This window comes from Cyprinus carpio, chromosome A10 (genome assembly GCF_018340385.1).
Source record: "Cyprinus carpio isolate SPL01 chromosome A10, ASM1834038v1, whole genome shotgun sequence".
Taxonomy (NCBI): Eukaryota; Metazoa; Chordata; class Actinopteri; order Cypriniformes; family Cyprinidae; genus Cyprinus; species Cyprinus carpio.
The window spans coordinates 9,623,764-9,645,594 of NC_056581.1; the positions used below are offsets into that span (position 1 = coordinate 9,623,764).

Here is a 21,831-nt window from a genome sequence, read left to right on the forward strand (position 1 = left end):
GATAAACTGTATCATCTACACAAGCCATTGTGTTTGGACCGCGGTGATCGCCTAAAGTTAAACCACATTTATTCAGTTACCTTCTGTGTCGTTGCCCACAATGTTTCGGTAACAGGACTTTGAAATTACAAACAGGGAAAACAATAAAAGGTATGACTTACATCGCATCCAGCTAGCCAACTATGTCCAAGCTTTATGATCACTTTTTTTGATCACGCCCCAGAGCCCCCTATTGACCAGCCGCCACTAAGTGGGAACTATGCCAATGTGTTACCCGTGACATGTAGCCATCACAGAAGTGGGATTTGAATTACCGACGATTCGTTTAGGCTGTTCAGAGTCGAATCTTTCTTTTGGGAAGCTGGAACTGAATTAAAGAATGAACACAAAGGAGCAAATAAATGTACAAAGTAATTAATGAATGAAAAACAAATGAACAAAGAATTGAATGACTAAAGAAACAAATTAACTAAGAAATAGGTGAGTGAATTAAACTAAAAAAAAATAAAAAAAACATTTCCAAAAAAAAGATCACACTCTTCACAAAATCAAAACGATATCACATTATACTCTTATTATAATAATTTTTAACAAACAAAAAAAAAATGATAAGATTTTTTTTTTTTTTTTTTTATTCAGACTTTGGTCTCTATGTTTTGGTCCCTAGGTGAGTCTGAAAAACCATGTGTGCTGAAGCTGGTGGATGATTCGATTCATGAGGAGGATGAGGAACTCAGGCTGGTTCTGGGGAGTGCGAAGAGCGACTTGCCATACGGAGTGTCCATAGGCAGCCAGAATGAAACCCTTATACAGATCAAGGACAACACTGACAGTAAGAAAGAAGCAAAAAAAAAATTCATCAAAGCAGTTTTCATTTGAAATACACTTTAGATGAATATCAGGTATTTATTTTAATATTTAGGTTCAGGTTTCTAGAATTTGGGTCAAACTTCAGTAAACTGACTAAACAGATTCTCTTTTGGCTAAGAATCCTTTAATGAACAAAAACTCCTCAATTCTCATTTGTATTCTCATCTTCCTCTCTCAGAGCCCATCATCAAGTTTGCCGAGACAAAGTTCAGTGTTAGTGAGCCAAAAGAGTCGGGGCAGATGACATTAGTGAAGATCCCCATCCGCAGGACAGGAGACGTTTCGAAAGTGTCCCTGGTGAGGGTGCACACGAAAGACGGCTCTGCCATATCTGGAGAAGACTATCATCCCATCTCCCTTGGTGAGGCTTCTGGAGGCCAGAGCGGGTCATTTGCATTTTGAATATGCCGCATCTTTGTAGATTGGCAGGTGGCTCCATGCTGATCCCACATGCATGCATTTCCTGTCTCTATCAGGTTATACAGAGTTCAGGATGCAAATGACAAATGCAATCAGGTGTGGAAGCATTTAGGAGAAGAAACGTCAGACGTGTTTTTATTTTAGTGCATGTAATCATATATTTTGTGTGTGTGTGTGCAGATGTTGAATTTCAAGCGGGTGAGATCGAGCATGTAGTGGAAGTGGAGGTTTTGTTTGATGGTGTAAGAGAGATGAGAGAGTCCTTCACTGTCCATCTGAAACCAGATGAGAATATGGTTGCTGAAATCCAGGTGAGAAATGTTCCCTGCGCTATGTTCTTCGTATCTGGTGTTTAATACACAGTTCATGTAAATTGAAAATCTATGTCTCTTATATTGGCAGATGACTAAAGCCATAGTGTACATTGAGGAGGCCAACAGTATGGCTGATGTCACGTTCCCTTCACTGCCTCATGTTGTGTCACTGCTTCACTATGATGATGTCAGAAGAACCAAAGAAAATGCCCACCCACCCGCTGGATACCCAGTCATCTGCGTCACGGTATGTTTATCAGAAGAAAAAGGAGAAAAGAACTTACTTGGGACCAGCATCATTCATATATTCATTTTAAATGCATTTTAATGGTAATTACTGTATGTGTTTGTTTTAAATAGATCCTTGAAGTACAAGTGAATTTAAAAGATTATAAGATTATAATGATTTTTCAAATCTTAAGCTATATAAATTGTAGCGATATAGGCTTCATTGATTGTGCTTTTCTTACACCATGAGGACTTATGTTTAATGTTTCAAATCCTGTTACATAAATATTCTGTAATATTAAAAATGGTTTTACTGTCACTTTTGATCAATTGAATACAATATATTGTATACTTGCTGTATTTCTTTTTTTTATTATCGAATAGTATTTTGTATTTTAAAATGTAGTGTTTTCATTGTCATGTTTTCTTTCTTGAGCTTGTTTATTTCTCTGACTTATCCAGGCCTGCAATCCCAAATATCCCGACTATGACAAAACAGGCTCCATCTGCATTAGCGAACGCATCAACGACACACTGACTCGTTACCGATGGCTCATTAGCACCCCCAGTGGTCCGGATGGTGTCACTAGCCCCATGAGAGAGGCAGACTTTGATACCTTCTTTACTTCCTCCAAGATGATCACCCTAGACTCCATTTACTTCCATGCGGGTTCTAGAGTGCAGTGTGCGGCCCGTGCCGTGAATTCTAATGGGGATGAGGGGTTGGAGCTGAGCAGCCCTATTGTGTCTATTAGCATGGAGGAAGGTGAGCCCAAAACCATCACATTAAAATGCTTTGCTTTGTATAGCGGCACCAAAGGACATTATGCTTTTCCTGAGCTGCTGGTTATAATATGCCATTTGCAATGTGGAATTAGACTGTCAGTAGGTGGTAATATGCTTCAAGTAATGTTTCATGTCTTTGATGTTCCTGGGCAGGGATGTGCCAGCCACGTAAATTGGGCACAGTAGGTGCTGAGCCCTTTTCTGCCAAACTGCGTTATACAGGCGCCGAAGACCCTGAATATGCCAATCTCATCAAGCTCACTGTCACCATGCCCCACATAGATGGTGAGAGAATTATTTCCCCTCTGGCTGCCAGGTTGTTTGCTTAGTTCAGCCCCTCTGAGACAAACCCCTCTCACATATCCTTTGGGGAAAATGCTGGCATTCTTGCTTGATTTATGCATCTGCTGTCAAAACTAAATATTACAGCTCTCTTCAAAAGCCTAAATCAAAGTCTGAATGATGCATAAACATGAAGTGTCATGTCACACATTTGCCAACAACATTTTCCATCAAAATCATATTTGTCTTCCATCAAAATTATATCTGGGAAGAAAATAATAAAAGGGTGAAAAGTATTCTAAAGTATTTGGCGTTTAAAGTTTCATGCCAGAAATCTAGACCATTTGACTAAATATGGTTGCATTAATTTTACCTTCCTAACTCATCAAAAGCTGTTTGCTTTTAACTGTACTTTTCCATAGCTTTCCTACAATATACTGACATGCTGAAATACTGTAAATACTGCAACTACTGTCATTTACTCACCCTCATGTTGTTCCAAACCTGTATGACTTCATTTCTTCTGTGAACACAAAAAGATACACTTTTGAAGATTGTCCAAGAATGGAAAACTATAAAATGTTCATTTATAGTGTTGCGTTTTAGATTTTTCTCCAAAAAACAACACTATAAAAGTCGTCCATATAACTATAATAAATATACACTATATTCCTAATCTTCTAAAACCATGTGGTAGCTTTGTGTAAGGAAAAGATGAAAGTCTGCAGTAGCTCTCAAATCACATTTGCACTAACATTTAAGTATGGGTTCTAATGTGTTTCATAACCGGTTTGAGCATTTTGTGTATATGGTTTTAAAACTTAAGGAAAATAGTGCATAAAGGCATTATGGTATTTTTAGTTGTTTTGATTGCTGATATGTTGTTAGAAAAGAGAAGATCTCCTTTTGTGTTTAAAGTTAATAATAACATACAGGAACATAGTGAGCAAATAATGAGAAAATTGTCATTTCGGGGTGAACTATATCTTTGACGTTATCAGGTAATGCTTCTAAACCTCACAAGATTCATATTTTATTTACTATTATATTTTATTTATCTTATTATTAGTAGTATGACATATTTTTCTTAACCAAGGCATATTATGAAAGTGATTTTAGTTTGTTAATTGTCATGTATTTTCTATGTGGTGTGCTCTAGGCATGCTCCCTGTGGTCTCCACTCGTGCGCTGTCCAGTTTCGAGCTGACTCTGAGTCCCGACGGCACTCGCGTGGGAAACCACAGGTGCTCCAATCTGCTGGACTTTAATGAAGTGTCCACACGACATGGCTTTCTAACCAAGGCCACCCGGAATATAGAGAATATCGGAGAGACTCTGCCGTATCAATACAGCCCCTTCCTCAGAGGCCAGAGCACTCTACGCTTCTACAAGAACCTGAACTTGGAGGCCTGTCTGTGGGAGTTTGTGAGTTATTATGACATGTCTGAGCTGCTCACAGACTGTGGGGGAACGATCGGAACAGATGGGCAGGTGAGACGTCGTCACCACTTTTAGAATCCTCTGAATTCTAATGATTAGTGGTTCATCAGTTGCAACTGTTCTTGTAGAGCTAAAAGAATGCACGTAAAAGAATTCCTAGGTTTGAGATGACAATAGATATTCTGATTCATCATTTATCTGTTCACATCTCTTCACACCCATTGACGCATTTACACCACTATAGTGTTAGCCAGATCATAGCAAAACTCCATTCATTTGAGTTCACATCGTGAAATCCAAATTGGATTTCTTTCTATCCCTCACATCATTCACAAATTTTGAAAAAAAAAATATTATTATATTAATTATTCAATAAGGATGAATGAAAGTGATGAAAAAGGCGTTCAAAAATGTTACAAAAGATGTAAATTTTTTTGATCTTTTTAGATCTTTTGATTATTCAAAATAATCCTGGGGGGTATCATAGTTGCCACAAAAATATTAAGCAGCACAACTTTTTAAAACATTGATTATAATAAGAAATGTTTCTTGAGCAGCAAATCAGCATATTAGAATGATTTCTGAAGGATCATGTGACACTGAAGACTGGAGTAATGATGCTGAAAATTCAGCTTTGACATCACAGGAATAATTTACATTTTAAAATATATTCATATAGACACAATATTACTGTTTGTACTGTATTTATGATCAAATAAATGTAGCCTTGGTGAACAAAAGACTTAATTCTAAAACATTACAAAAAATGTTTTAACGTTAGTATATTTGGAAATAAATCTGAAATGTAACTTAATCTGATACAGTAAGGCTGGAAATCACTTTTTTTTGTCAATTCTGACTTAATTTTTTTTTTTAATAAATCTAACTCAACATTTGACAGATAACTGCATGCTTACCATAAAAAAAGTAGGAATTACACTATATTAAGTATTACACAGAATGGTGCAAAATTAATTTAAAAGCTATTATGAAATATGAATAATGCTGTATCTGTATAAAGTTAAGGAGCAAAATATGCCAGATTTAAAAGAACATCTGATTTAAGTAGAAAATGAGAATTTGGTGTGGATTTGGCCCATAATTTTGTTTCCTGGCTTCACTGTATGAGTTTTGGTACCAGTCATATGCTATACTATAGACTATGTATAAGAGTGGAAACTAGTATATTTAAACATGGGTAGATTTCTTCTTTTAGGCTTTTTTTTGTTTGTTTGTTTTCATCCATTATTATGCACAGTGCTTAGGGACAGCCATAGCTCTCTTCAGGTTTTAATTCTGCCACATTTCTCATAGTTCTCAATAGAAGAGAAGATTGACTTCACCGTAACCCATTGGGCTTCTTTATTCATTTCATTTCATTTCAGAATTTGAGGTCTTGCTTAAATGGCTCCCCCCTCTAATCCAGTGTCTAAATGTCTGAATGATCTATGTTATTACAAAAATAAGCCTTAAAGTCTGCAATAGCTCTGTGAAACGAGACATGAATTCAAAACGCATCTAAAGGACGTGCTCAGAGCCTGCTAAGGATATCGAACAGAGCCGGGTGAATATGAAAAGCCTGGATCTTCTCTCCCTCAGGATGGGAATTTGACAATGATTTTTCTCGTCTTGATTAAACCCAGTACAGCAGGTGTTCAGACCGGCTTCATTACCGAGGAGCACATTTTTATAGCCTGGTATTTTGATTATAATTGACTATGTAAATTAGCAAATGTTTTATTCAATCAAAACAGATTATGCTTTGAGACAGCTAATCTATTCCTCTCATAAAATGCATCCTGGCTTATTGATGAACTTTACTTTGTCAAACAGCCAGTGCTTATTAATAGCAACCTCTAGTGGAGAAGTCTCGTTGCAGTATTTGTAGCTATTCATCTTCAGTATCATTTGAATGTGTTTTTGAAAGGTGCTGAACCTGGTGCAGTCATACGTGACCCTGCGAGTTCCTCTCCACGTCTCATACGTGTTTCATTCCCCTGTGGGAGCAGGAGGCTGGCAACACTTCGACCTGCATTCTGAACTGCGGCTCACCTTTGTGTATGACACTGCTATCTTGTGGAGGGATGGTGTCGGCAGCCCTCCTCAGGCAGAACTGCAAGGCAAGTCATGAATTTGAGGAAATCAAAAAAAAAAAAAATTATGTTCCATTTATATAAAAAACAATAATAAAAAAAAAACAATAAAAAAAAAACTTACATAGGGGAAATTAAATAGGGGACCTTTTCTGTCCCATAGGATGAGAAAAATATTAGAATAAAAAAAAATCTTTCTAGTTTTATAGGATAGATTTTGATAGCTTTTTAAGGTAACACTTTAGAATTAGTTAGCTACATTAGTTAACATGAATTAATAATGAGAAATTCTTCTACAGCATTTATTAACATTAGTTATGGTCATTTCTACATTTACTAATGCAGTTTTAAAATCAAAAGTTGTATTTGTTAACATTAACACATTGTGAATTAACATAAACAAACAATAAACACTTTTACGGCTCATGTTTCATTGTTAATTTTAAAATGGCCAGGCATTTTAAAATTACTATTTTTGCATTTTAATTTCCCTTCTATAATAAATGTTTAAGAAGAGTTAAAAACAGGGCAATTTTGTGCATTTTCTATGAATATAAAATTCTGTTTTCAATACATTTGTGTTATTTATGTGTACAATTTGTCATTTTTATTTTATATTTGACTGACATGGAAATGGGGGCACATCTCTGCCAAATTGCCATATTCTTGGAATACAAATGTCACATTTGGACATTCCAGAACTAGTTCAGAATGTGGAAATTAGAACTTTGAGTGGGAAGTCATACAATATTTATAATGAAAAGATAATCACATTTTCTCTGCAGGAGCTTTATATCCAACCAGCATGAGGATCAATGAGCAGGGAAGGCTCGTGGTGAACTTCCGCACAGAAGCTCGCTTCAGGGGGTTGTTTGTAGCGGTACATTCTGGTAAGTTTTGGCATCTCTCAAATCTTATTAATTATATCCATTCTTATTAATTAGGGGGTCAAGCATGTAGCGCTGAAACTCTGTTGTAATTACAATTTTGAAAGATCAGTATTCTGACCTAAAAGTGATCGGGCAGACAAAACCATACGGCATAGAGACCTGAAACTTTGAGGGCTGGAAGTAATCCCCCAGTCTGCAACACAACCAAAGCTCTCCCTGATCGGTCTGATGGGGGCGCTACAGCTATCAAAAGTACGAAACTCCATAACCACTTGTCACAGTCCTAGGTATTTTGCCCGATCTGAACCAAACCAGTGCAGAAAAATTCTCTGGAGGGTGACTATCAATAATTATCAAAAATTATCAAAAACACCTTGAGTTTTCTACTCATCGTTCCAAAGGGACGCCAAAACATTCAAAAGAGGCGGGGCCAATTTTCTAATAACAGCTACAACTTTTTAACGGAATGAGATATTTACATCAAACTCAACACGCAAATGTAAGACCTCGGCCACTGGGGGACCATATCGCATTTTCAAGCATGTAAACGTTATATTTCGCTACTTTTCACACATACACATGGTATTCATTTCATATGATAGATCTCCTCATTCTGAACAACTGTGCCATTGCTGTCAATCAAATAGTTCATTAAATATTTGAGAATATCTAAAAAAAATAATAATAATAACTACTGTTGAGAACTAGTCCTAGGTTTTTCACTCAACCTCAAAATTGATCTTTACACTTCGCTTAGATATAACACTTCGGTCATTTAGAAAAGGGCCTGGCCAAATACACCCAAAAGCCTAAAAATCCTAAACTAAAACGCAAAAGTTCATGAAACTAGGTGAGCACATTCAGCATATGGTTCTGAAGAAGCATTGCAACTTTTATGGAGATTGCACTATAGGTAATGCTATAACAGGTAAAAAAATAAACATCATATTTCTATGGTAAATTACCTGGAATTGCAAAAAAAAAAAAAAAAAAAAAAAAACATTTTTAATCATTGATTTAGGTAGATACTGGCTTGCTAAATAATAGTCATAAATAATGAAAAAATAATAATATTCTTATTTGCTTTAATGCCCTAAAGCGCTTGTCTTGATTTGCTTTGATTTGATTAAATTAACTTGCTATCTTGCTATCTTACCTGGTTACCCAGCATCCTCTGTGAAGTCCATAGTATTGAGTGCAGACCACCCAGGCTTGACCTTTAACCTCACTCTGGTTAGGACTGAGCCGACCTACAGCCAGCCTGTCCAGCAATGGATGTTCATCTCAGACTTTGCTGTGAGTTGATCTCTCTTTCCCCACTTTGTGGTTTTAAAGACATTTCTATTTACTTTTCGTGATAAACAGTTCTGGCAGTGTTGAGTCGCCACTTGATGGCCAAAATAAAATCTGGGTTCTAAAGCCAAATCAATTGAGAAAAACTAACTTGCATGATGCCTGTGTGTTCGTGACCTGCAGGTTCGTGATTATTCAGGCACATACACAGTGAAGCTGATTCCCTGTACAGCAGTGCTGAATGTGGAGTACACCGTTCCTCCAGTCTGCAATCCTCGAGAACCTGTTACTTTTGATCTTGATATCCGCTTTCAGCAGGTAAAATCCTTATCAATAAAAATGTAAGTTCGCTTTTCATTTCAGATGTTCATTCTAATTGTTATTGATAGAATCTGTAATAGAAAAACTGTTTATTAAATTAGAAAAATGATTCAAGTGTGTGTGTTATAAATAATATAAGATATACTGTTGTATATTTTTAAAATTAATCAGCTGCTTGTATATCAAAATGCAGTATGTATTTGTGATGTATTTGATCAGTTAAACCAAGCTCTTCTAAAGAAGTATTATTGTCTTTACTTTCTCGAGGTGAGTGACCCTGTGGCGGTGGAGTTCAGTCTGAACACACAGATGTTCCTGTTGTCTAAGAAGACGTTGTGGTTGTCAGATGGATCTATGGGCTTCAGCCAGGAGAGTGATGCGGCTTTCTCTGAGGGTACGTCTACTAAAACACCTAACTGAATCAGTTCAAGAGGCTATTTCTTTAAGCAAGTGAATATAACCGACCACCTACCAACACACAAATCTAGTTTGTTTCAGTTGTTTGTTGTTGCACAGATGTTGCGAGATGTATCTTAGTTAAACAATCTAGTGCGTGTGTAATTTCTAGAACTGCCATTCTTGTGATTTATGTTTCACTGAGCTGGTTCTCTTAAAGGTGACACAATCTATGGACGAGTAATGGTGGACCCTGTGCAGAACTTGGGTGACTCTTTCTACTGTAACATTGAGAAGGTGTACCTGTGCACCGGCGCTGATGGATATGTTCCTAAATACAACCCTGCCAAGTCTGAGTTTGGATGCCTTGCAGACTCTCCATCCCTGCTGTACCGATTCAAAATTATTGTGAGTATGTGTTGTCATTTGTTAACTAAAACTAATTGAAATCATTGTTAAGTGAAATAAAGATGAAAGATATAAATATTAAATAGAAAAAAGTTGAATTAGAACATTTGGCAACTAACTGAAACTAAAAACTGTCTAAAATTAAAACAGAAATAAATAGAAATATAAAAAGAAACTAAAAAAGTCAAAAACTTTACTTACTAAATGCTAATTCAAAATATCAAATGGTATATAAAATTATAATATTATATAAATAATACTAAAATAACTGTATATAAGTCTTTAATATAAAATGCAAGCACATAATATTTTTATATTTGTATTTTATTTGATAATAAATTATACATTTATTTAAATAAATTGTATGCTAATATAATAATAATAATAATAATAATAATAATAATAATAATAATAGTTTGTCTGAAAAAGTCCCATGACTCCACCTATCCTCTAGGACAAAGCCCAGCCAGAGACTCAGGCCAAGAGTTTTGGGGACGTGGGTTTCAAGGCCCTGCTGGCTGTAGATGACCCCTCTGCTCTGTCTTTGGTGAAGCAGCCAGGATCTGACGGATTCAGGCTGGATTCTACTCCTCTTTTCCAGGTCTAATCTTTTTGATGGTTTATTAGTTATGGAATGACTATATACAGTGGTGTACTGCAAATTTGTGACATCCTGCACCGGATTTCTGTCATTTACAAGTTCTTGCTCAAATCCTCTATAATCCTTCTTGTCTCTAGGTGGCAGTAGGGAGGGAGTGGTTCATTCACACCATCTACACTGTTCGTTCAAAAGACAACGGAAAGCGTGGCATTGGCAAGCGAAGTGTAGAGTACCACTCAATAACATCAGGTGACCTTGTACCAGCGGAGGCCAGAGGACGCTACAAACGGTCCAACAGAGAAGTCCCGATACTGGCAGAGGAGATCGGACCCGAGAACAACCGAGGAACGAATATCATGCACATTGCTCTGGACCGCAGCCATCATCGCTCTGTGTCTGGGGAGGAGCTGTTCGCAGACGGACTGTCTCCACGGGAGCTCAGTGGACGAGGTGCGGAAGAAGACGTGGTGACTGTGGCAGGAGCCGTCGTGGGACTGCTTCTCACCGTCCTCGTGGTTATGGTGTTGGCACTGATGGTTCACTCAAGGCGGACGCCTGTGAAAAAGGCCCCAAGAGTCTCGTCCAGCCTGCAGCCTGTTATAGTTAGAAGTAGCCTTGATAATGGTCACAGCTCAGAGGTCTGAGGGACTAATGGACTACTTGGAGACTGTACTGTTCTCCTTTGTCATACATTGGATCAATTTGTTTTGTTTTATTTGTTTTAAACAAGTGCCTCTGACAGGTTTTATCTTACAGAGAACTCACGACCCAGTTCATCACCAGCCCAAAGAAATCAATTTAAGTGATGTTTTATGTTGTAACAGATTTTTTTTGCTTCTCCAATAATGGATTGTTGAGTTCTACCCAGTGTTCAGAGTTCTCAGGGGTGAGTGATTGATTGAGTGAGTGATTGAGTGAGTGAGTGATTGAGTGAGTGATTGAGTGAGTGAGTGAGTGAGTGAGTGAGTGAGTGAGTGAGTGAGTGAATGAGTAAATAAAGGAGGTAAAATAAAAATAAACCATAAATGAATTCATACTTTAATACATGAAATATTCATTGTTTTAATATTATTTTATGCCAGTGGATGTATTAACAGAAACAAGATCTCATTTGCTTCCATTTTAGTTTCATTGAATTCCTAAATTAATTCCAAAAATATTTTTTTGAATCACAAAAAGAAAATAATAATAATTATAGTGGTAATAAAAGTATAATAATCAATCAATCAAGAAATAATTTTATAATTAATATTAATAATAATAATTTTTAATTTAATAGTTATAATTATTATTGTTGTTGTTGTTACTCTATTTTTTTTTTCCAATCTTTAATTAGTTAATTATTAATAATTATAATAATAGATTATTTCAATCAAAGTGGTAATTCAAAGTGTGTGAAAGTTTCCTTAAAAAAAATGTCTAAAAATAAAAGTGACGGGCCTGTCACTTTGAACACTGGGTAACACCATATGGATAATAAAGAGGCATTTATAAATACATTGTGAAAAGAAAAAGTAAGTTAAAGTTAAAGTTCAAATGAACTGATCACGACACTGACGCTGGTATTGTGTGTTTCACCTTTATTAATCTCAAGTGTTAATATTTGCTTGTATTACAGTATTGGCTACTGTATTTCGGGATATGTGATGGCTTTGGAGAATATGACTTTTCCTCAATTGCTCAGTGTGTTTTACAGATATGCTGATTTTTAACAGCAAGTGCCAAGCTTTTAATGGAGAAATGCTGAATATGCATTTCATATCACACTGTCAAATAGTTGTTGTCACAAAGTTTACATTCAGTCTGTCAAATGTTGTCAAATTTCATGTTATCGCTGCTGTTTCTATTTGTTATCATTTAAGCATTAGTATTCATGAGAGCTGTATGTATTAAATATTGCAGTCTTATCTCACTTAGTGTCGTTTTAAAATAAGAAAAACTGTGACACAGGAAATCCCTCAGATTTCCAAATTTGTGTTTGTGTATTGCAGCTGTCTTTTTTTTTTTTTCTTTTTTTTTTTTTTATACCAGATTCACTTTTCTCTAACACTGGTTTATCAACTATTACATTTTTGTCGTTGGCCACATCAAACTGTTTATGCATCCATGAAATACCAGCATCCTACAGTCAAATCCAGTTCACCTCCTGACAAATATATTCCTCATCAGGCTGATAATATTTTAAAAGAAATGTGCTATGCAATAAAATCAGTGGATTGTTTCCATATTCACAGAGGATTGTGAGGTTAACAAACATGAGCACGATTTTGAGCACAATGAAACACTCGTTATGTTTGAAATGGTATTTATGTTGAGATATTGTTTTTTGTACATGGTTCACTCCTAAATATTTACAGTGCTAAATGCATTTTTATGTACTGAGCCTTGAAGCACAAAATAAACTAAGTCTTGAGACTTGAAATCTGTGAACGTCTTATAACTGTGCTGAACATTTGTTCTGTTCAGTTGTAGTTAATTCATAGTTACTGAGGATCCTCATTGAACTGTTTTTTGGTGCAGACATTTCAAAATTTCTCTAGGCCAGAGACTCAGGACATGCTGCATCTGTTGTTGTCTCGCTGGACAAAGACTTTTAATGTATCTGTTAATGTCTCTGTCCTCCGGGCTTGAAGCACAAAATGTGGTTGAATCTGTTGCTGCCTCAAAAGCTGGAGACTCAGAGCATGGTGCATCTGTTACTGTGTCTCTAGGAGGCTTAGAACGCTGTGTATCTGCTTTTGTCTCACTCGATGGGAGTCAAGGAGTGTCTGTTGGAAGGGTACATTTATTCCGTTCTGATAGGGAAGAGTTTGTGATTCCTCTCTGTTTCACCCAATGCTGCTGCATCCGGAGGTACTAGAGATTTTTTTTTTATGGCAGTCACGGGCCAAAACCTTAAGAATTAAGTTTCTAAATGGGTGAAAGGCAGAAACTGCATGTGAACCAATGAGAAGTCCTGTCCTTCACGGGCTTGGTACCAGAGGTCTTCTTCTTGGCTGCTATCATAGAATCTGATGGTGATGGACAGTTTGTTAGAGTTATCTCATCAAGATCCACTTGAAATGTAGCAAACCTATGTCCACTGTTATGGTGGGGCCCCGACATAAACCTGGCCCTAAAATGTGCTGTTTACCATAAATAAACATAATGAAACCACTTTATTTGAACTACATTAAAACATAATATGTATAATACAAAATATGAACAGGCCGCGTACAACAATGTTACTCAATTTACAACAAGAAACTTACATGGAAAGCTCAAAACACCAGAGTCGGATTAAATAAAGTTAAATAAAGAAATTACTAATATTTAGGAAGGGTGTGATTCTTTGAAAAGAACTGTTCGACAGAACCGATTCGAGACCCACTTAACGTAACCAATCAGATTCACCACAAGCCCCCACGTGACTGGACCAGGAAGTGAGTCCAGAATGGGCTGTTTCTCTCTTCCGTGTAGAATAATGATGGGATTTATGGCTCTTTGAGGGGATCCGGATCTTCGCGATCCGTTCCTTTCAAAGAGCCGTTCAAAAGAACAGCTCTTTTGGCTCTTTTTAAATATTTAGTCAGTTTTAAGCCAGCTTGGGGGCATCTCAGTTTATCCTGGAAATAATCACTGGGAGGAACGATGAGGTGAGATTTGTAGTCAAATAATTAAAACTCAGATATCACACACCAATATCTGAGTTTGAATTATTCTGAAGTATTGATTATTACCTCATTTGTCATGTGTGGACTATATTCCATAGGGTTGCACAAATCCCTCTGCTTAGACAGTGACATCACTATTTTGGATTTACCTTTAGTACAAAGTGTGTGTGTGTGTGTGTGTGTGTAAAGCTACGTTGACTTATGTTATTCATACAATACCTACTCACAAATAAACATCAAAAACAAAGCCGGCTGCAATGAATTTCTGTGCAAAACAGCTTTTACTACAAACACTTCCACACAAGAACATTGTTATCACACAAGAACATTTTGATAGAAAACAAAAAATATTTAAAGTAGATAAAATTAGAATAAATAAAATGGAAATGTCTACATACTACATACTATTACTACTGTAAACTTTGCAAATAGGACATCAGCCCCTTCAAGTCAATGAACAATAACAAAGTGGGGTTTTTTTCCACTGGAGTACTCGCTATAAAGGGTTGGCCTGCGCTGGGTGCGCCCCTCCCCCTATAACTGTTCTGTCTCGCGGAGGAGCTCATTTGTGTGCATCTGTGAGAAACACGCATAGGAAAAAAGAACGACAGAAAGAACGGCTCCCCTCCAGCCGCGACTCGGCTCCCATCGTTCATGTTTATGAGCCGTTCAAAAGAATCGGTTCGTTCGCGAACGTCACAACTCTAGTGTAGAATCACTTCTGGCCCTGTAAAGCAGTTACACTGTTGCTCGGGGAAACATGGCCACTGCTGGAGATTCGAGAGGAGAGCTTCAGAAGGAATTAGTCTGTTCTATTTGCCTCGATTACTTCGACGACCCCGTCATTTTAAAATGCGGCCACAATTTCTGCCGCATGTGCATTTTGATGCATTGGGAGGAAAATGGAGGCGATGATGTGGGTTACCAGTGTCCGGAGTGCAGGATGGTGCGTGGCTTGTTTTGATAAACGTTGCTAGATTTCGGGTTGCCTAGTTACAGCTGCTTGAATGAACTTAAGGGATTATTATATATTCGCGTCTAAATCATGCAGAGTGACTTAAACCGGCAGTCTAAATAACAAGCGGACTTTACTGTGTTGTTAATAATAGGTGTGATTGATTTCTCCGTCCTCGTTTATTGTATCACAAGATACAAATCGCCGCACGAGCCTTTTGTCAGTACAGCACCGATACTTTTCTGCGCCGTACATGCAACTTTGTCCTTTTTTGCAGGTGTTCGCGAAAATGAGTTTCACCAAGAACTACCTGGTAAAGAACTTAGTGGATAAACTGAGCGACTTCGACTATCTGAAGACGTGTAGGCCCACAGCACCCGCGAAACCCGTGAAAATGGACGGGAAATGTGAGCGACACCACGAGGAGCTCAAACTGTACTGCCACACGGACCGGAAGCCCATCTGCGTGGTGTGTCGGGAGTCCAGAGCCCACAGGTGAGTTCCCCATATTCCCTCACACACAGCGGTTGTCTCTCAAAACCTAGTGAGCTACCTACCTAGACACCATTTTTGAGGTTATATGCTTAAAATGCTGGGAGCTCCGTGGGTTTCAATGCTTTGACCTCTGTCTTAGAACCAGGTGTACTTCATCTTAGCATTATATATTAAAATGGCCTTGAAGCATCATATGTTATTTTTTGATTTTTCTAGACACCATGATGTTGCTCCTGTACCCGAGGTAGTTGAAGACATGAAGGTTTGTTCGACATTGCTTGGTTTTGTCTGTTGTGTAAATGATTTCATTTGTTAGTCTTTTGTGGTGTCTATTTTTTTCCTCTCTCTTCTTGTCCTCTTTCCTGTTGTCTTGGTCTAAATGCCCGAGTTGGCACCAGAGACCTTTGACATTCATTGCTAACCCTGGGTCTGGAACAAGGGGTAACAATCTGTCACTGTAGTGCTGTATGTACATGTGGCATTTAGCACTTACGTTAAGTGTTTTTCTTACCAGACACCCTTGGAAATGTCTTTAGGTAACTCATAGGCATTGTTTGATTGGGGTGTTTGCAATCTTAAGGTTCTTTTCTAAACAGTTCAAATAGGGCTGCACAATTAATCGAATTTCTAATCGCGATTACAATTATGAATGCCACAACAAAGCAACAATTAAAATCCGCAATTAAACTTCCATCATTTTTTTTCTTTCTACATGTTATCGTAAGGGTTTTTCCCATTATTTTAATTTTAGTATAACATTTATAATACCATTCATTTTTTATTTTTTTTTATAATTTAAAGAAGAAACGAATCCGATGTAGAGTTGACATTTGAGGCTTAATACTATAGTAAAGCACTAAAGTTTTTCAGTTAGTGTTTTCAGCTTGTTTATATTCATATAAAAAATATGGCTTGCAGTTGCATCAAACAATGGTATAAACATCATTCAGTGTAAATTGTGATAATCGTAATTAATAATCGCAATTAAAATTTCAAGGGAATAATCGACAATTATGATTTTTGTCATAATCGTGCAGCCCTAAGTTCAAACCAAGTAATTTGTCGGGTGTGTAGTGTTATCTGGAACAGGGTGTGAAGTTAACACCAAAAATGTGGGTAGCTTTTGCACCATGGTGGGTAACTTTGCTCATCTAACAACCGCTGGGGCCGATACACAAATGTGTGTGAAGATTTGTAGTCTCAGAAATGAGTAGTCCTAGAAAAGAACCTTGAACATTTGCAATTCTAATTAGCTTTGTATCTAAAGTGCATTGTGAATGTAGAGCTCTCTATATTTATTTTTAAAATAATACCCTTTTCACTATATTCATAATAATTGAAATAATATTTAAAATGCTGTTTTAATAAATACACACAAATATTGTAATACATAATGTATTTAAAAGTTATTATTTAAATATTTTTGTATAAAATTTAAATGTAATACATTTAAAAATATATATTTTGTATATTTGGGTAATTCCAAATATATTGGCTAATATAATGTAATATAATAATTTGTATATTTTTTTAATAATACATTTTCTGTATATTTATTGTTCAATAAATAACACATTTTCAAGGCATTTATATTTTATATTATTAAAATAATATTATTAAAATTATATAATATATATTTTAAATGGTTATATTATATTATTAAAATGTATTCTTTATTTTTTTTTTTTTATTTTTTTTAAATTACATTTATTTTCATAGTTGTATATTCCAAATATATTGGCTTATATTTGTTGTTAACCTAAATTAGGTTTCCGAATTAAAACTTTTATTTTTATTTTTATACTGTGTTGTATATTATTTGATATATTTGAAATTTGACTATATTTGAAAACTAAAAATGACTGGTAAAAAAAATCTAAATGGCTCATGGTTCATCAGTGACTGTGGTTGGTGGGCAAAGAATTGTCATCCTTTTCTGGAAACTTCCACATAAATGAAGTGTGACACATTTCACGTGCATGAATGATCTGTTCCTTTGGATTATTTTTATACTCCAGGTCAAACATGTTCAAATATTAGATGGAGTGTAAAGCAATTGGTGAGTATCAGAATGAAAGAATATTCCTGTGTATAATGAAAAATAAAATGTTTTTAGAAAATGAATCTAGTGAATAAAAAATAAAAAACTACGATACTCTCCAAAGGTTACTGAAGTGAGCAGTCTTAAACTCCCTCTCAGTCTAGTGTCCCGTTTCATTATGTAAACTGTTGAACTTAAGTATTTTAACTCATTGTTGGTGCTGCTACAGTAATAAGACCCATATATGTTGACAAGATCCATTTCTTCTATTGTACTTTGCATAATATTGGTGCTTTAATACTTAAAGTTGAAAGATTTCTCTCTTGTTTTAATATGCAGAGTGAGCTGAAGCTGAGACTCATCAAGCTAAACTGGCAGAAGTCCATGTGTACGAGAGTAAAGAGCACAGACGAGCAGGCCAAAACTGATGTCAAGGTATGAAAGCGCAATTGTTCCCACGCTTACTTTGCATACATACAAATGACTCCAAATTGGTGGTTATATAACCTGCTGTGGATTTATGATCCACGAGGAGCCTGAATCTCATGCTGAATCTCAAACATCTCAACAGCTCAAAAAACAAGCCTTAAAGGAGAAGATTGAAGATGATGTCGGTGCTCTGGTTCAGTTTTTGTTGGATGAGAAGGATGATCTGCTGGAAAGGCTGGAGGTCGAAGCGGAGGCCACTATAGGGCTGATCGATGCAAACCTGAAGCGCGTGGAGAGCGAGGCAGCCAAAGTGGACAAAGCCATCACTGAAATTCAAAATCAGCTAAGTGACAGCGCTAACTTTGAGGTGAAGAACGTCATACCGCCAGTCATATTCCAAAACATCTCATCTATTATAAAATAAAATGTTCTTTATTACGTGTTTTTTTTTTTTTTTTTTTTTTTTTTTATCAGAACAAAATGTTTTATTTTTGAACATGACATGACAGTGAAGTTGTTACCATATTCTTCAGGCTTTCAACATCTCTCAATTGTTTATATTTTGCAGTGTGACTTTATTATTAATGTTAAACTTTTTTTCCCTTTCAGAGTATCAGTAATTCATACTTAAGGTATGTGAATCTGTATTATTTTGAATCAGTCGATTCATTAACTTCTGGATATTTTTAGGGTTTGTCTCTCACAATGTGTTTTTTTTTTTTTTTTTTTTCTTTCCCCCTTGTAGCCCCTGTCATGTAAACCTCGGCGTCCAGGCCTCTAACTCTCCTCCAGATTTCTCAGAGTTCACAGGCCCATTTCAGCTCATCATGTGGAAGAAGATGATGCACGTGTTACACACAAGTACGTACTGTTGATGCGTTAAGGTGTGGTCAGATTGTATTTACAGGCAAAATCCAGTAGGAATCCATGAGATTGGGATTTTCGTGAGAGTGAAAGATTGCACCATGCAGATTTTGCATCAGGTTTGGTTAGTCATGTGAATTTGTCTCGTTGACCAGAAGAAAGTAGCTTTATACGTCACTATACTATTGACAATGAACCTTTTTTTTTGCCCAAGAAATTTAGCTAAAATGCTAATGTGACCACAATTTTACTCATCAGTAAGATATGTGGCACCTAGTCATGTGATTTAAATTTTTGTGACATCTTGTCGTGAGTTTTTAGTTATGTGCTAAACAGATCTTCCCTGTTTTCCAGTGCCTCAGAATCTGACTCTGGATTTAGACACTGCTCACCCCTCATTGGCTATCAGCGACTTTGACACAAAGGTGGAGGAGGGCCGCGTGCGCTCCCAGGAGCCCGACATGCCGCAGCGTTTCACCCGTTTCTTCGGGGTGCTCGCTACCGCCCAGTATTCCAGCGGGCAGCACTACTGGGAGGTGGACGTGCGGGACAAGGGGGTCTGGTATCTGGGCGTCACCACTGAGTACAGCAACCGCAAAGGTTTTGTAAACCTTTCGCCCTCTGCTGGCTACTGGAGCCTGTGTCTCCAAGACAGACTGTACGCCAACGAGGAAGACTCGCGCGTGCCTGTGGCAGACTATTGGAACTCTCCTCGTGTCGGTGTCTTCTTAGATTACGACAGGGGGCACGTTACGTTCTTCGACGCCGTCACTATGAAACGCATCTATAACTTTGTCACATACTTTGATGAGCCCGTCTCACCCTTCTTCAGCCCAGGGAAAAACGACCCGGGCAGCCGACTACAAATATGTCATTTCTACTGAAAATAAAGCGATGCGTATGTGCAGTTTGCAACAAAGAAAACAAATAAGGATAAATGCTCCTGTTTTTGTGTTTTAGTAAACATTTCAGGGCGTTTTCCCTCCTGGAAGTCGGGAGGATGTTTGTTCTTAAGCTCTGCTGGGTTTTTGGATTCAGTTCATCTGAATTTACTAGTTGCTAGAGCTTTGATACACCATAATCAGACGGAGTGAATTGAATTTCTCTTGCTCTTGAATTATGATGTAGCCCCACTGATTCAGGTAGAGAGGCATTGCAGGTTTTTACGCACATGTCGACTTTAGCTGCTCCTTTTCGTCTTGTGTCTTACACCTCAATGTTGTCTTTTGTACATCAGTGTAGAGGTGAAAATAATAAGGATTGAATCAGGTCAAAACAGTGGATTAATGGTTGATAACATTTCAAAAAAATTAGTCATGATTTAGATATTTTTTAATTTTATTAACTGTTCTGTATTCCATTATATGGCATATATTTACGTGTTCTTTTCTTCATTTTACTTTTTTTTGTTGTCTGTTAGGGATGTATTTGTTAGACACACTACCCCATAATGTAATGAGTGTTACATAAGGCTCTGTGTTCGAACATTTCGTAATAGCTCAGACTGCAATAGGTGCTATGCAACTTCGAGTACGCAAGTTTTCAGTGACAAAATAGATAAGATGTGCTGTGAGGAGCGTCCTTCTGTTCATTCAATTATGTAGAGATTTTTATGAAGGAGTACATCCTGAAGCAGTGTGCCATTCATGTTGCATCATTATGTAATTTTCAAAAATAGTTTAATCACTTTTGTTTTAGAAGTAGTCTAATCTAATCTAATGGGCTGATGATAAAGAGAGATTCTGGAAATGCTTGTTTTTGTTTCCATTCATTCTGAAACGAGCACAAAGTGACATTTCAACACCCTTAGACTGAGGTCAGAGGGTTTGTTGTTCATGTTGGTATTTACAGATCTAGTTTACATACTAGAACCACTGCAGTCATTTGTACAGAATGTCTTTAGAGCTGAGAAAGGACCAAGGAAACACCGGACCATGAACATGCTTTCACAACACTTTGTGTTGCCCAGCTATGAACTAAGTTTCAATTAACATTTATAGTACTTTATTAATAATCAGTGTCTATTTTTTCATAAGAAATGAGTTCAGCTTGAACACAATGACTTTTTGTAGATGTAATTTTTGGATTCCTTTCAATCGGTGATTTAAGAGAACTGTTACATCATCTTTGAGCCTAACTGCTGGATGGCACCACGAGTACATTTTTCTTTTAGATGACTTGTTAAAAACCACTGCGATATGTGTTAAATGTTTTTCTCTGCAGTAATAGTCAATTTAAAAATAAAAAACTACAATTATTTTATTCTCAGTATTTCGTATTTTACAAGTTCCATTTGTAAAATATAATAATCCACTGTTTATAACATTTTTAGAAGTGAATCTTTTGGATTAAAGAAGACCAAATGTAATTTTCAAGTGACTTGTTTTCACAGTTTTATTTCAAACTGCAATAATTGACCAGCAGAATGACAAGATCTTTGTTGTTTTTAAACTGATGAAGCACATTTACTAAATCATCTGTCCAAGCACTAATTCATGCATTGGATAGAGTTAAGGTCCATTCACGATAAGAATGAAAACGATGTTGGCGTTTATACCAATGGACATTGTTTATTCTAAACATAATTGGGGGTCAGTGCTTTTATCAATGGGAAAAATCACTCTGAAAGTGATTCCAAAACTATTGCTGTGATGTTAATGAAATTTTCAGCGGGAAAAGTTAATTGTCTATTATCAATAGTTTCGTGATCCATGAAGCACAGTTCACACTTTCAAAACGAGTAGCTTTCTAACAGTCAACACACCAAATTTTTATGACCAACTTATATTTATGAAATCTGTGTGTGGCTTTCTTTTGCTCTCATGCGAAATTCCTGATTTTGTGGATTCTAAATTTAAATAACACTGAACTTTGCTCACGAAAACGGTCAATTTGACAGCAACTTTTTAGCAATTTTATTGTTATAAAGTTATCATTCTTATTGTGAACGGACCTTTATCGCGATGGAAGCAACTAAATAAATCAACTTGCAATTCACATATATTATGAATCAATATACAGTATAGAATATTTGTTTTTGGTTATTACATAA

The 21,831-nt window shown here is 36.5% G+C and overlaps 2 protein-coding genes across 5 annotated transcripts in view; both read left to right on the top strand.

The window, feature by feature from the left end:
* Window positions 1-11,574, top strand: part of frem2a (FRAS1 related extracellular matrix 2a) — a 54,969-nt gene extending 43,395 nt beyond the window's left edge. For 2 of the 4 annotated variants that reach the window (XM_042765091.1, XM_042765092.1), the window contains 15 exons: window positions 668-832; window positions 1,049-1,231; window positions 1,471-1,601; window positions 1,693-1,851; window positions 2,295-2,598; window positions 2,772-2,903; window positions 4,060-4,391; window positions 6,268-6,460; window positions 7,219-7,323; window positions 8,492-8,619; window positions 8,800-8,934; window positions 9,205-9,331; window positions 9,554-9,741; window positions 10,196-10,342; window positions 10,480-11,574. In XM_042765091.1, the coding sequence (XP_042621025.1) occupies window positions 668-832; window positions 1,049-1,231; window positions 1,471-1,601; window positions 1,693-1,851; window positions 2,295-2,598; window positions 2,772-2,903; window positions 4,060-4,391; window positions 6,268-6,460; window positions 7,219-7,323; window positions 8,492-8,619; window positions 8,800-8,934; window positions 9,205-9,331; window positions 9,554-9,741; window positions 10,196-10,342; window positions 10,480-10,986 (2,936 nt within the window). In that variant the 3' untranslated portion in view covers window positions 10,987-11,574. Of the gene's footprint in view, window positions 1-667; window positions 833-1,048; window positions 1,232-1,346; window positions 1,387-1,470; window positions 1,602-1,692; window positions 1,852-2,294; window positions 2,599-2,771; window positions 2,904-4,059; window positions 4,392-6,267; window positions 6,461-7,218; window positions 7,324-8,491; window positions 8,620-8,799; window positions 8,935-9,204; window positions 9,332-9,553; window positions 9,742-10,195; window positions 10,343-10,479 lie in introns of those variants that run through there. The other 2 variants (XR_006160991.1, XM_042765093.1) reach the window with 2 other exon arrangements.
* Window positions 11,575-14,677: 3,103 nt separating this feature from the next.
* Window positions 14,678-21,041, top strand: LOC109098005 (zinc-binding protein A33-like). The gene is made up of 8 exons (XM_019111635.2): window positions 14,678-14,941; window positions 15,228-15,445; window positions 15,662-15,707; window positions 17,826-17,921; window positions 18,058-18,282; window positions 18,525-18,547; window positions 18,661-18,776; window positions 19,134-21,041. The coding sequence occupies exons 1-8, from the start codon at window positions 14,756-14,758 to the stop codon at window positions 19,661-19,663; spliced, it is 1,440 nt and encodes a 479-aa protein (XP_018967180.1). The 5' UTR covers window positions 14,678-14,755; the 3' UTR covers window positions 19,664-21,041.
* Window positions 21,042-21,831: the final 790 nt, after the last annotated feature.